General features: G+C 56.2%; 1 protein-coding gene across 1 annotated transcript; it reads right to left on the bottom strand.

Annotated features, from left to right (window-relative positions):
* Positions 1-6462: 6462 nt before the first annotated feature.
* On the bottom strand, positions 6463-6864 carry NHLH1 (nescient helix-loop-helix 1). The gene has a single exon (XM_008700783.2). The coding sequence runs from the start codon at positions 6862-6864 to the stop codon at positions 6463-6465; it is 402 nt and encodes a 133-aa protein (XP_008699005.2).
* Between the last annotated feature and the right edge of the window lie 6523 nt (positions 6865-13387).

Below are 13387 nucleotides of genomic sequence, written 5' to 3'. Positions count from 1 at the left end.
ATCCCTCCTACATTGTTGGTGGGAATGCAAGTTGGCACAGCCACTCTGGAAAACAGTGTGGAGGTCCCTTAAAAAGTTAAAAATTGAGCTACCCTATGATCCAGCAATCGCACTACTGGGTATTTACCCCAAAGATACAGACGTAGTGAAGAGAAGGGCCAATATGCACCCCAATGTTCACAGCAGCTCTGTCCACAATAGCTAAATCGTGGAAGGAGCCAAGATGCCCTTCAACAGATGACTGGATTAAGAAGATATGGTCCATATATACAATGGAATATTACTCAGCCATCAAAAAGAACGATTTCTCAACATTTGCTGCAACATGGACGGCACTGGAGGAGATAATGCTAAGTGAAATAAGTTAAGCAGAGAAAGACAATTATCATATGGTTTCACTCATCTATGGAACATAAGAAGTAGGAAGATCAGTAGGAGAAGAAAGGGATAAAGAAGGGGGGGTAATCAGAAAGGGGAATGAAGCATGAGAGACTATGGACTCTGAGAAACAAACTGAGGGCTTCAGAGGGGTGGGGGGTGGGGGAATGGGATAGGCTGGTGATGGGTAGTAAGGAGGGCACGTGTTGCATGGTGCACTGGGTGTTATACGCAACTAATGAATCATCGAACTTTACATCAAAAACCAGGGATGTATACTGTATGGTGACTAACATAATAAAAAAATATTATTATTAAAAAAAAAAGAATGCCGGGTAAAGCCAGAGCAAGGCTCTGAGCTTGGTCCCAATGCGGCAGGAGCCACCAAAAGACTGTCACCTGCAGGGGGCCTTGTGGCTGGTGGAAGGCAGAGGTCTACAGTGGAGGGAAGGAGAGGAAATAAAGCCACTTCCAGCTCATCCCCAGACCTGAAAGCCAACACTGAGACTCTCACGTAAAAAAGGGCATAGAAAGAAGCACACACGTGTTCGCACAGACGGCAGCACAGAAGCAGGCGAGCACCCCAGAGACAGAACACACACACACACACACACACACACACACACACACACACACACACGGACACACACACACGGACACACAACAAGTGAAATGGACACAGGCAGGAAAAAATCCATCCAGAAATGATACAGCATTAACATATCTAAATGAAACGCCCACGAATTCTAGACCCTGGTCATCCCCAGTCAGCAACCACCCCCATTCACCTTCCAGAAACTCTGACAAGAACAGAATTCTGGATTGCAGCTCCCACCACAGCTCTGGCACCCTTTGTCCCCGTCGGGGCCGACCCCTCCCAGTTCGGTGGCCGCTCCCAGCCCGAGAGGGAAGAGAGGCGGCTCTGCTGGAGGCCGGCAGGGGGCAGTGTTCAACAAGCGATCATCGGAGCGGCTCCGGAAAACTTGCTTGAGTGGGGACCCGGGAGGAGGAGCAAGAGCCCGGGGTCCTTCCACCCACACCGCGTTCTGATCTCTACCCACCCTGCCCAGCTCTGCCTCCTCTTCTGCTTCTAAGCCCCCCTCTTCTCAGCGGCAGTGTCTCCTTGATGGGTGTAGCAGGTTTCATAGTTCGGCTTTTCCCCACGTTCCAGAGAAGACTGAGCCAAGGGAGCTCCCCTTCGGGGATGCCCCCCCCCCCAGCCTCGCGTCCCCTCCCACTGTCTTGGTTTCCAAGGTTGTCAGGACTCTGAGTTTTCGGTTGGACTCCTGTAAGTTCGTGCCCGGGACCCCACACGAGGGGTTGGTTCCAGGGCTCCCTCTCGGGGCACGCTGCACCCTCACTGGCACCAGTGGCATGATGGGTGGCTCTAGCTAGATGTCAGGCCCTCCACTGCCTTGGCCTGGCACCTTGTACAGTGCACAAACTGTACAACAGGACAGGTTGGCCCTGCTACTAACTGCCCCTTACCGTGCCATTTAGTGGTCATTTAACACGCTGAACGCTGCCAGGATGATCTCATTTCATCCTCAGAACACCCCTGTGAGGCAGGTCTTAATATATTCCCTGTTTTACAGGTGAGGAACCTGAGACCCAGGGAGGATATGCAGTTTGCTTGTTATGGGACCAAGACTGAAGGTGGATATGGAGCTTGGACTCAGGTCCTCTGGCTGCTAGTTGTGAGCTCTCTGTCCCCTCCAGCCCAACACTGTGGTTGCTGCCACACACTGCCTCCCTTCTCCCCCACTGCCTCTCTGCTTGCATTCTTCGTCCCTCCCCAGACCAGCCTTCGAGAGGACAGGCCTTCTGTCAGCTTCTTTCTTCTGTACACAAGCTTTGCCCAGACTGCAGGAGCTCAGGAAAGGACGCAAGCGAGCAAGCCAGATGCAGAACGATGGAGGAAAGGGGAGGTCCAGCTAGGGGAAGAAGAGGAAGCAGGGCAGGCCCTGCAGTGGGGATAGAGATGGAAGCGAGATGGTCGATGGTCGAGAGGAGAGGAGCCCCCATGCCCAGCCTGGAAAGGGGCATAGGCAGGGCCTCCATTGTGTGGCACAAAGGGGCCATATGCCCAGCAGCCTACAGAGTGTGTGTGTGTGTGTGTGTGTGTGTGTGTGTGTGTGTGTGAAGGGGGGAGGAGTGGCTAAGAGCCTCCCCTCCACTTTCAAGCCCCTGGGGCCTGCCACCAGGGGTGGGGTTGGCTGAGAAAGGGACAGAGCGCTGGCAGGTCAGGGCCTGCGGAACTAGGAGGGCATGGACCTCTGGGAAGGGGTTGGCAGGGGTGGGAAGGGGCTGGAGGAGAAAAAGGTGGGGTGAGGTTCTCGAGTCCCACTCGCCTGGTGCCCCCACCTGCCCTTCACCCATCCCACTGGCCCACCTGCTGGGTTTTGGAGGATGTGGAATGAAGGCCCCAGATGCCTCTTCTTCTAACATTCCCTCCCTCTCTGGGTGTTAGCCCCGAGCTCCCACTTTCCCTCAATCTTCAGCCTGGGGACTTGGGTCTCCCAGAGAGTCCCCTCTCCCAGCGCCTGGCCCCCTGCCCCCTTCCCCCTCCCACTCCCCACCTCCAGCTTCTCCGGGTCTGCTTTCCAGCCCTGCGAAGTGACCAGGGGGCCGCGGCTGCGGTGCGGAGGAAGGCACCAAGCTCCAGGGCCAGGAATGGAGGACACAGGTTCTTTTTTTTTTTTTTTTTAATAATGATTTTTTATTATATTATGTTAGTCACCATACAGTACATCCCCGGTTTTCGATGCAAGGCTCGATGATTCATTAGTTGTGTATAACACCCAGTGCACCATGCAATATGTGCCCTCCTTACTACCCATCACCGGTCTATCCCATTCCCCCACCCCCCTCCCCTCTGTAGCCCTCAGTTTGTTTCTCAGGTTCTAACCCCTGTCCACCGAGGTGAATGAGTCACAGGGCCTTTGTGGACTGAGCACGCCTGCCGTCAAAACAAAGGTGTTGGATTCGGGGCCTGCTGCGCTCCCTTCCGGCTCTTGCCCTAGAGTCCTCAGATTCTCCCTGGTCTCTCTTCAGCTTTCCCTCTTGCCAGGCTCTGGGCAGAGCACATTTCAGCTAATGCAAATGGGGAAGGGAAAATGTGTGTGTGTGGGGGGGGTTCTCCCTCAGTCTAACTTAAACCCCTCTTGCTGTTGATGTCAGGGATGAAAATAGCACCTTCAGAGTCCGGACATGTCTCAGCATTTCCCTCCCATTGCTTGCCTTCAGACTTCCCAGAGGACCTCCAGTTTGGAAAGCCTCCAATGTTCCACGGAGGCAGGAGTGGACTCACTGGTTTCTGCCTGTGGTCCATGCTCCAGCCCGTCCATGAGGATTCCTCCTCTTCGAGGCAGGCACTTCCGTTGCTGGACAGCTCCAGGTGTTGGAAGGTTTTTCTTATAGTTAAAATCTATTTCCTATAACTTCCCTCTACTGGTTCTGATTCTGCTTCCCTGGGGCCACCCAGCATGTCTGTTTTTGTTTCTTCTCTCAATATTTGAAGATAAGGACCACATTGCCCCAGACTCTGCTCTGGTGAAGACACAGAGCCTCAGTTTTTCAGCAATTCCTTCTGTAAAGTTGTTTCCAGAGCTTTTGCCTTCTTTGCCACAAAACTGAATACTCTCTGGCTTATTGGGGTTCTTATTAAAATATGAGGTCCACAGAATCTCACCTGGCAGGCTGGATCCTTTCAGGGAAGCAGGGTGTTGGCAGGACAGGACATAAAAAACCTAGGTTTGAACTTTATTTCTGCCCCTGACTAGCTGTGTGACCTTGGGCAAAGCCCTCCTCCTCTCTGGGCTTTAGTGTCCTCATCTAGAAGTTGATTGTAGGGTCTGTTCCAGGATTGCTTTGATATTCTTTCAGAGCTCCTTTTTATCCCTTTCCCTAGTCCTCTCTGAGTCCCAGGTCCTCCATTACGTTCTCCCCCTTATCTTCAGGTCGGGAAACACTAAGTGGGCCAAGAACAAATTGCAATGAATACCGAGCCAGATCAGAGACAACCCTGAGGAGAGACAGACTTCATGTCACGTCTTTTCTCAGCAGTATGGACCTACAGACGCATGTGTTACTTGGGTTCCACTGGGAACTTGAGCTCTTCCTCAGGCCCATAGAGAGCAGAGCAGAAGCACAATATCAGAGGGGTCAGAAAGTGTCACTCAATGAATACCAAGATGAAGGTACATGGGACTCTCGGTGGGGAGGTCTGGGACCTGTGTGTTATACCCTTCCCTGCACTTCTTTACTCTGTGGCCCCTCCCTCTCTCTCTCTTTGTGTACCCCCTGAGCTCTCATAGCCCCATCAGAAGAGCCTTCAAAGCCTAGGACCCTCCGTGCCTAGGCCAGCTTCTCAACCCAATTGAATGATCCACAACCATACCTGGTGCTAGAACGAGGTCACTTTAATTTTTCTTTTCATATGAAATCAGAAATGCAATGGGAGGAGATCACACACAGGACACAGGACGCAGACCCCAAGGGCCCACTGTTGGGGGTATTAGGAAGAAGTGAGAGGTCATGGGAGAGAGCTAGAGAGAGAAAAGAGGCAGGCAGGACTGGGGTGCAACTGTCTGGGGATGGAGAGAGCTACAGAAGGGTCCAGGAGCCCCGGAGCTGGGGGAAGGGCACCATCCCAGAGGACTGGGTGTCCGAACAGATGGATCTGAGGAAGGGATATGGGTGTGGTGAGCAGAGAGGATCCCCACACACACCTGGAGTTTGCAGAAGGAGTAAGAAAGGGAAAGGAGTAACCAGGGAGGAAGCAAGAGAGACCCAGCTAGGACTGCCAGGAGCCCCCTCGCTCTACCCCAAAGTGCACAACTCGGCAATAAATAGTAATATTTATAAATAAATAAGTAAATAAATAGATGAATAAATAAATAAATACGTAAATAAATAATATCCTTGTAGAGTGCGGAGCCTGGTGTGGGGGAAGAGGGAACACAGGAAGGGCAGTGAGCTCACTTCTTCTGCACCCTCCCTCTGGCGCTTCATTCCACGGCTGACTCTGGGCTGCAGTGAGCAGAGGGGGCTAAGCAACATGGGGGGGGTGCAGAGAGCCTGGGAGTGGGGAGCGGGGTGGGGGGTTGTCTTCCCTTGCTGAAGGCAAGCTTAAGGAAGGAGAAAAAATATATCTGTAATGAACTGGCCCTAGGTCCCAGAGAGCTGAGCATTCCCAGAGGGCAGTAACAGAGCCTTCCCGGGCATCTGAGGGAGGAAGGCGGGGGGGTTTTGCACATTTTCCCAGTGGGCTGGGACGGAGGAAGCAGATGTGAGACCTGGCTCACCCACTGCCTGGGCCCTCTGCTGATTCTCTGGGCTGAGTCTGGGGCCAGCATGCCCTCCTCCAGGATCTAGGTTTCCCTTTCTCCAGCTGCGCACAGGGAGGGAGAAAATTGGGAGGCTGGGTGGGAGGGACAGGGAGCTCAGAGGGGGCAAGGCACTCACTACCAAGTAAGATCCGAGGTCTGTCTGTGCGGAGCCTCAGGAAGGAGAGAGAAAACAGGAAGAGTTTTTCCGTGATTCCCGGCTACTAAGACTCCCCTGGCAGGAGCTGTCTCAGGAGATCCCTGCCTGCCCACCCCCTCTGGCCCGCAGCTCTAGGCGGGATGTCTGAGAAGAAGCCCCCCTTCACCCCGAGCCCGGGCTTCCCCTTCCCCAGCCGATGCTTCTCCTTCCCTCGGACAGCAGAAGCTAGAAAGAGAATGGGAGACAGAGACAAGAGTCTGGGGTCTCCGAAAATTTGGTCGTAGGGGTAGAAGAGGCAGCAGCCTTCGAGAGAGCTAGGGGGACGGCTTAGGAACCCCAGCAAGGACTGTGCACCGACCACCCAGGCAAACATTTCTGACCAGCTGAGCCCCAACCACAAACGGTGGGAGGTACACGAGAATCGCCCTCGGGGGCCGGTCGGTAAGAGGAGGTCGGGCTCACGCCAGCCACCAGCCAGCCGGCACCTGCGGTGGGGGGGCACCCTGCCTGCCCCCGGGGCCTGCGGGACTCTGTGCCGGAGTGCAGGGGCGGGGAGGAGGGGCCGGGGGACCCCCGCGAGGCCGGAGACAGGCCGCGTCAGACGTCCAGCACGTGGTTCAGGTAGGAGATGTAGCAGATGGCCAGGCGCAGGATCTCGATCTTGGACAGCTTCTTGTCGGGGGGCAGCGTGGGCAGCAGCTTGCGCAGCTCGGCGAAGGCCAGGTTGAAGGCTTCCACGCGGATTCGCTCCCGCGTGGCGTGGGCCGTGCGGTACTTGGCCGTGGCCCGGCGCCGGCGCCGCCGCTCCTCTCGGCTCAGGTGCTGCGGGTCTTTCCGGCCGGGCTCTCCCGGCTCCAGGCCCCGGGCCTGGCCCCCTCCGGGACCCCCAGGCCCAGCCCCGTCGGGGCCCGCCCCGCCCCCACAGTCGCTGAAGCCTGACTCGGTCTCGGAGTGGGTGGGAGGCAGGTCCAGCTCCACCGTGTCTGAGTTGAGCATCATGATGGAAGCCCCCTGCCCTGTGAGATCAGGGTCCCCTCCCCACCCCTCCCTCTGGGAGCCTGCAAGCTGGTTGTGGGAGGGGCAGGAAGGGCCCGGGGGAGTGGGGTCTGCCACTGAGCTGAGGAGGTCAGAGCCACTTCAAGGTCCCATGGTCAGGGTTCCAGTCCCGAACCTGGAGGAGAGAAGGGGAAATTGGGGCGGAGGGAGGGATTAGGGGACAGCTCGGAAATGGGGAGGGCAAGAGGAAGGTCGGAGATGGGAGATGCGTGGGGAGCAGGGAGGTACTATAAGGGTCGGGGGAGAACAGCAGAAACATGGGGAGGGGTGGCTATCTGGGAGACACAGGCAGGTGGACAGGCATTCACGAGTAGGAGGAAAGATGGTGAGAAGGAAAGAGAACCTGGGAAAGGAGCAACAGGAAAGGAGGAGAGGAGGGGGCGCACTGGTGGGGGGGGCAGGATATAACCCAGCGGGAGGATTAAAGACCTAAAACCAGACAGCTCCTAGAAGAAAACACGGGGGAAAGCTTTATGACATTGGACTTGGCAGTCAGTGATTTCTTGGATATAATGCCAAAGGGAAGGCAACAAAGCAAAAAAGGACAAATGGGACTGCGTCGAACTTGAAAATTTTGTAAGTCAAAGAGCACAATCAGAAGAGTGAAAAGGCAAGCTGGGGGAGAAAATACATGCAAATCATACAGCTGATGGGGGGGGTGACTATCCAGAATATTATAAAGAACTCCGGCAACAACAAAACATCAGATCACTCAATTAAAAAATGGGCAAAGAACTTGAACAGACATTTCTCCAAAGATGACATGCAGATGGCCAGCAGGCATGAAAAGATGCCCCACATCACTCATCATCAGAGAAAAGCAAATCAAAACCACAATAAGCTAAAACCTCACCCCCAGAGAAGACGGCTACTGTCAAAACAAAAACAACACAAAATAACAGGTGTTGGTGAGGATGTGGAGAAACTGAGTCCCTTGTGCCCTGTTGGTGTGTGGGTGGGATTGCAAAACGGTGCAACCATGAAAGAAAATCTAATGGAGGTGTCCTCCCCCCAAAATTAAAAATAGAACTACCAGATGATCTAGCACTCCCATTTCTGGGTGATAGGCCCCCAAAATTGAAATCAGGACCTCGAAGAGATCTCTGCACTCCCCTGTTCTCTGTAGCACTAGTCCCAGTAACGAACATATGGACACAAGCCAGACGTGCGTGGACAGCTGGCCGGCTGAAGAAGTGGCACATACGGTCAGTGGAATATTATTTGGCCTTAAAAAGGAGGGAAATCTTATCACGTGCTGCAGCTTAGACGAAACTTGAGGACATTACACTAAAGGAAATAAGCCTGGCACAAAAAGTCCGATACTGTATGATCCCACTTATACGAGGGATCTAAGCAGCCAACTTTACGGAAACAGAAAGTACGGTGGCAGTTGCCAGGGCCTGGGAGAAGTGGGGTAAAGGGGACGTGTCGTTCAAAGGGCGTAGAGTTTCAGGTTTGAAAGATGAAGAACTTCTGGAGAGCCGTTTCACCGCATGAGCATACTCCGCACTACTGACCTGTACACTTAAAATGGTGAATTTTGTGTTACGTGTTTTTTTAACCATAATAAAAAATATTTTATAATAATAAAAAGAAAAAAAAAAAACTGAGCAAGACTGCAGTCCCTGCTTCAAGAGAGGTTGACTGAGACTTGAAAGCCTCCCCAGTCATGTCGGGAGAGCTACAAGCCTTGGTCTTGCCATCTCCTCCCTCCCAGGGCCCCTCTCCAGCCTTGCTGCCTCTCTGGGGGGAGGGGATACACACGCAGATCGCCCATTGTAGAGTGGACTGGGACATATGGGGCTCGGCACAGCTGCCCCTGCTCAGTCCCTGCCCCCCCCCAGCATGACCCCCGCAGACACCCGATCCTACCGCCCTGTCCACTAGAGTGGGGGGGTGGTATCTCTTCTGACCACGATGGCCCTGCTCAGGACAAGGGCCTGCCTCTAGCTCAGTCCCCAACACCCTCAGCCAGGGGTGGGGGGGAGGCGGTACCATTCCCTGGCGTTTTTGGTGACTCCACAAAGAAGAAGAGGGAAAGGGATCATCATCAGCCTCCCACTCCGGAGTCCTCCCACAGCCCACCACCCGCCCAGATGTGGCCTGCAGGGGGGACATGGACAGCTTCTTGGGGACATCATTATGGGACTTGGCTAAGGTCGGGTTGTCCCTGGGACCAGAGGAGGTCAGGGTGAGGCAGGAGGGAAAGGTCTGGGAAAGGCTTGGCTTGGGAGGAGTGTTAAGGGGGAAGAGGGGGCTGCTCACTATGAGCTCAGCGGGACCGAACCACCAGAAACAGAAGCACTGAAGCTCCTTCCCTTTCTCACCAGCCTGGTTCTCCTGCCCGATGGACCTCCTCCCAGGAGTCAGGACCCCCCCCCCTTGCCCCACCGCACTGCAGGGAAGACAGGCTCAGGGGTAGGTGACAAATAGTTACTAAGCGCTAGGGGGTGGCGGATGCAAGGGTCTCCACTTCTGATAGACACACACACACAACCATCACACAAAACAGAAGGGGGTCAGTGCTGAAATTTAGAAAGCACTCCACATGCCGGGCTCCAAAGGAACAAGAGGGGTGGCAAGAGCAAGGGAGGCCCCGAAGTCAGCACCTTCCGGTACCTGGTTACTGCCTGGATTCCCCACCCCGGGCTTCAGAAGTTCAGCTGCGGGTTCCTCCAAGCACATCTGACACAGCCCCGTTCCTCCTCTGCCCCGTGCCCGTGGTCCTTCAGCCCTGACCACTCTGCCCTCCCCTGCCGTCCCCTCCGTATGCTCCCAGTCTGATCCCTGTGCCACCTCACCTGACCGGCCATCCTCCCCAGCCCCAGTCCTGGCAGTGGCTTCTATTTACCCCTGCAGTCCTCACCCCAAATCCACTTCTGGTCGCAAAGTTCCAGGCTCCAAGGATGAGGGAGAGCAGCAATCCCAAGCATCTGGGGTAGGACCGCCAGCCCCACTTCTGCCATGCTCAACCCGATTGAGAACAGACAGGCACAAAGAGCCCAAGGGGAGGAATGGGGAAGAGGGAAGCGCAGGGACACAGGAGAGAGGATCTAGAGGGAGGCTCCGGGAGGGGACCTGAGGCAAAGTGCAACGGACACACCCACCCCTCCCCAGCCCACAGTTCTCCCTTTACCTAGGAAGACCCTGTGAGGGGATCCACGCTGGCAGGACAGGGGGCAGCGTTGACAGCCCCAGTCTCCTCTGGCTGCTCAGAGCTCATCCGTCTGCAAAGTTAGTGACCAGCTTTCTAGAGCTCTCGGGGACAGCAGTGTGGCGTGGCTGCACAGGCTCCAGGGCCGATGAGAGGGACACACATGGTGAGGATATAGGGCCCAGGTGGAGGAGGTGGGCTTGGCCAGGTACTGGGGCCAGGGGCACGCACGCACACACATAGACACACACACAAACATACACACCTGAGCTGGCCCAGCCCTATGTATATATATGGAGATACACACACACACCCCCAGCTCTCCATTGGCTGGCCCAGGCCCCCCCCTCATCAATATTAAACAGCCAGGCCAGGCAGCCATTGGCAGAGGGAACTGGGAACACCCCCCAGCCCACCTCCCGGGAGCTGGGGGTGGGGGCTGGCCCTGGGGGGGGCAGGGAGTAGGGGAGCAGGGACATCTGTTCTCCATGCATATTTCATAAGCAAGAAATGGAGAGCCGGGGGAAGGGGTGGGGCTGGGGCGAAAGCCAGGGCAGGATCACAGATGAACCCCCTCAGTCTTCCCCACCAGAGGCGGCAGGGACAGAGGCCCCCAGCATGCCAGGTTTAAGGGCCATGGTCCTATTCCGGGTCCCACTGTGACTTTGACAGCCCCTTCCCCTGTGTCCTTTCTCCTGGGAAGAAGGCTCTCCAAGGTACTAACAGGGAAATCTAGAAAAGTGCAAGTGGACAGCACTAAAACACACGAGAGGACCCCAGAGTTCTTGCCATCACCGAGCTCTCATCCTTCATAAGGCTGGGGCCCAGCGGACCCCTGGGCAGGCTGCCTGGGACTCCGGTTCAGGCCCTGCCCTCGTCATCCTGGGACTCAGTCACCCCACACCCTCTATCCTGGCCCTCGTCCTCCCACCCACCTCGTCGCCAAGAGGAGTGAGGTCAGATTCCCGACCCAGAGCCCACGAGGAGTTTCTCTAAGCTGACCCACTGGGAATTAGGGGCCCCTGGGAGAAAAGGAAGGGCTAAAGGCGGAGGAAGGACGCGGGAGTAGGCAGGGCAACCTGGGCGGCTGGGCGTGTGCCCGGCAGCAAATGAGCAGTAGATACAGAACTAGATGCAGACAGACGTTGATTCCGTTCACGCGGGTAGCTCAGCGGCCTCCAGCCCGTGTGTGCACGTGTGTCTGAGCGTGCGCACGCGTGTGTGTGTGTGTGTGTGTCTGCTGCAGGGTGGCAGGAGCTGCGACCAAGGGAAGCACAGAGAGGCAGTGCGCTGGGTTTCTGTGTCTGGTTCTCTCTGCCACCTAACTGCTGGGTGTCTTCCTGGAGCCTTTGCGGGCAGCCGGATGCGCCACGCTGGGAGCCCTGCACAGACTGCGCTACCATGAAGCACCCCTGGCGGCTGTGTGATCTCGGACAAGTCACTTAACCTCTGGAGCCTCAGCCATCCTTTTCTGTAAAATGGGGTTGATTATAGCTGCTTCTTAGGTTGCCATGGAGATTGAGTTACTGCTTGAAGGGCCCAGACCTTCGTCGGAGCTCGCCCCCCCTGCAGGCTGTTGGAGGCATTTGCCATTTCCCTGCTGCTGATCAACCTTTTCTGGGCTTTCTCCAGGGTGAGGCATTCCCTAAGGAGAGTCCTATCATCCCTCCCCAAGGTCCCCCGCCCCTCCTCACCCCCAGGTCTGGGAGGTGCCGACTCCCACCTGGGCAGGCCCAGACAGGTGCCCGGGCGCCAGCAGATGGGCTGAGCTGGAGGGGAAAGGAGGCTTGGGGAGGGGGGCTGGGGGGCAGGGGATCAGGTGGCATCTCAGTTCTTGCATCATCATTGCCATGGTGCTGATTAAAAACCAATCTCCACCTAATGAGCCCCCAGCAACAGCAATTCTGCCTCCCCCACCCTCCTGCCCTCCACCCTGTCCAAGAAACTGGGAGACAGGGAGACCCAGGAGAGAGTGCCATGGGGAGAGGAGAGATGCCCACCAACGGGGGCTGGAGAGGAAGGGGAGACAGTGGGGGAGATGTGGGGACAGTGAGCACGCTGTCGGTGGGTAACAGACATGGGGCAGGCACAGGGAGATGGACGTGCAGGGGAGATAGAGAGAGGAGAGACACAAGAGAGGAACTGCCAGGATGGGGAGGCTCCGTGGAGACTCAGAGATGCAAGACGGGGGGGGGGGGGGGGCGACACACAGATATGGAGAGAAACGGGAATTCTGGGATGACACTGCCTGGTACTCGAGAGTCCTGGGGGACGCCCCAAGATAGGGTGGAGACACAGAGGAGGAGGCAGAGAGCCGGGGAACAGGGAGACAAGATTAACAGAACTCTAGGGATGAGGGACTGTGACCGGAGCTGGGAGGCCCGGATCCCAAAGGGGGAGACGTTGAGGGAAACAGAAGCAGAACCTAGAGAGACCCTAGAAGCAGAAGCGCCCCATGCCAGGGGTGGGGTGGGGAAGGCAGGGAGGAATGGGGTCCCTGTCCTCAGCTTCCATCCTTATAGGCTGTTTGGCTCTGAGGATTCAGTCCTGCGATTCCGCCTCTGGCGCATCTCCAGCCGAGCTGTCCCCACAAACTGGGGTTTGATGGTGAGGGGCTGGGAGGCTGCCCTAGGACCGCCTTCTTCTTATGCATCTATCACCGGGACTCCTGGACTCTGGGGCCCTGGCCCCAATCCTCACTCAGGGATTCAATTTTTGTTCTTCAGGAGTAGCCAAGAAGAACACAAGCCTGTGCTCGAGAGGAGCCCGACACCGAGCGGCGGCAAGAATGCGTCATTCTACTGACCTGGGAGCCAGTGACCTGGGTCCAAGCCCTGGTGACCTTGGCCGGGTCATTAATCTTGACGGAGGCTATTTTGTCCCCTGTAAAATGGGGATCACGCTGCCTTCCTCATGGGCGCCTTTGTCGCACAATGTGCGGGGAGTGCAGGCAAAGTGCTCACCAACCCCTGACATCCGTGCACGGTGATTTGAAGGTGGCAAGACCTTCACGCACGCATGTATTTGAGGTATTATGGTTGAGGGAGCAGGGAGAGTTGGTCAGCCCAGGCTGCCCGCAGCCCCGGCCTGAAGGGGCAGGAGACCCCCCACCCCGCGTCCCCCACCCCTGGGCTGTGTGGAGGGTCTCTGCCTCAGTAAGAGCAGGAAGGGGGATGAGCACGGCCCATGGCTTGTTGTCATTAGTGTATGCTATAGGTGTTCACCTTTCAGATTGCTCGCCATCTTTTCATGTCTACACATTCTTCATGGTGGATGGCTGGGGTGGGAGGTTGGAGCGTGGGAGGACACGGC

This window comes from Ursus maritimus, unplaced genomic scaffold, assembly GCF_017311325.1.
Source record: "Ursus maritimus isolate PB19 unplaced genomic scaffold, ASM1731132v1 scaffold_2, whole genome shotgun sequence".
Taxonomy (NCBI): domain Eukaryota; kingdom Metazoa; phylum Chordata; class Mammalia; order Carnivora; family Ursidae; genus Ursus; species Ursus maritimus.
This window is presented reverse-complemented; position numbering and strand designations above follow the sequence as displayed.

Bases quoted from the DNA above. Each gene is read 5' to 3' on its own strand.
- NHLH1 (XM_008700783.2), bottom strand. From the start codon at position 6,864: ATGATGCTCAACTCAGACACGGTGGAGCTGGACCTGCCTCCCACCCAC.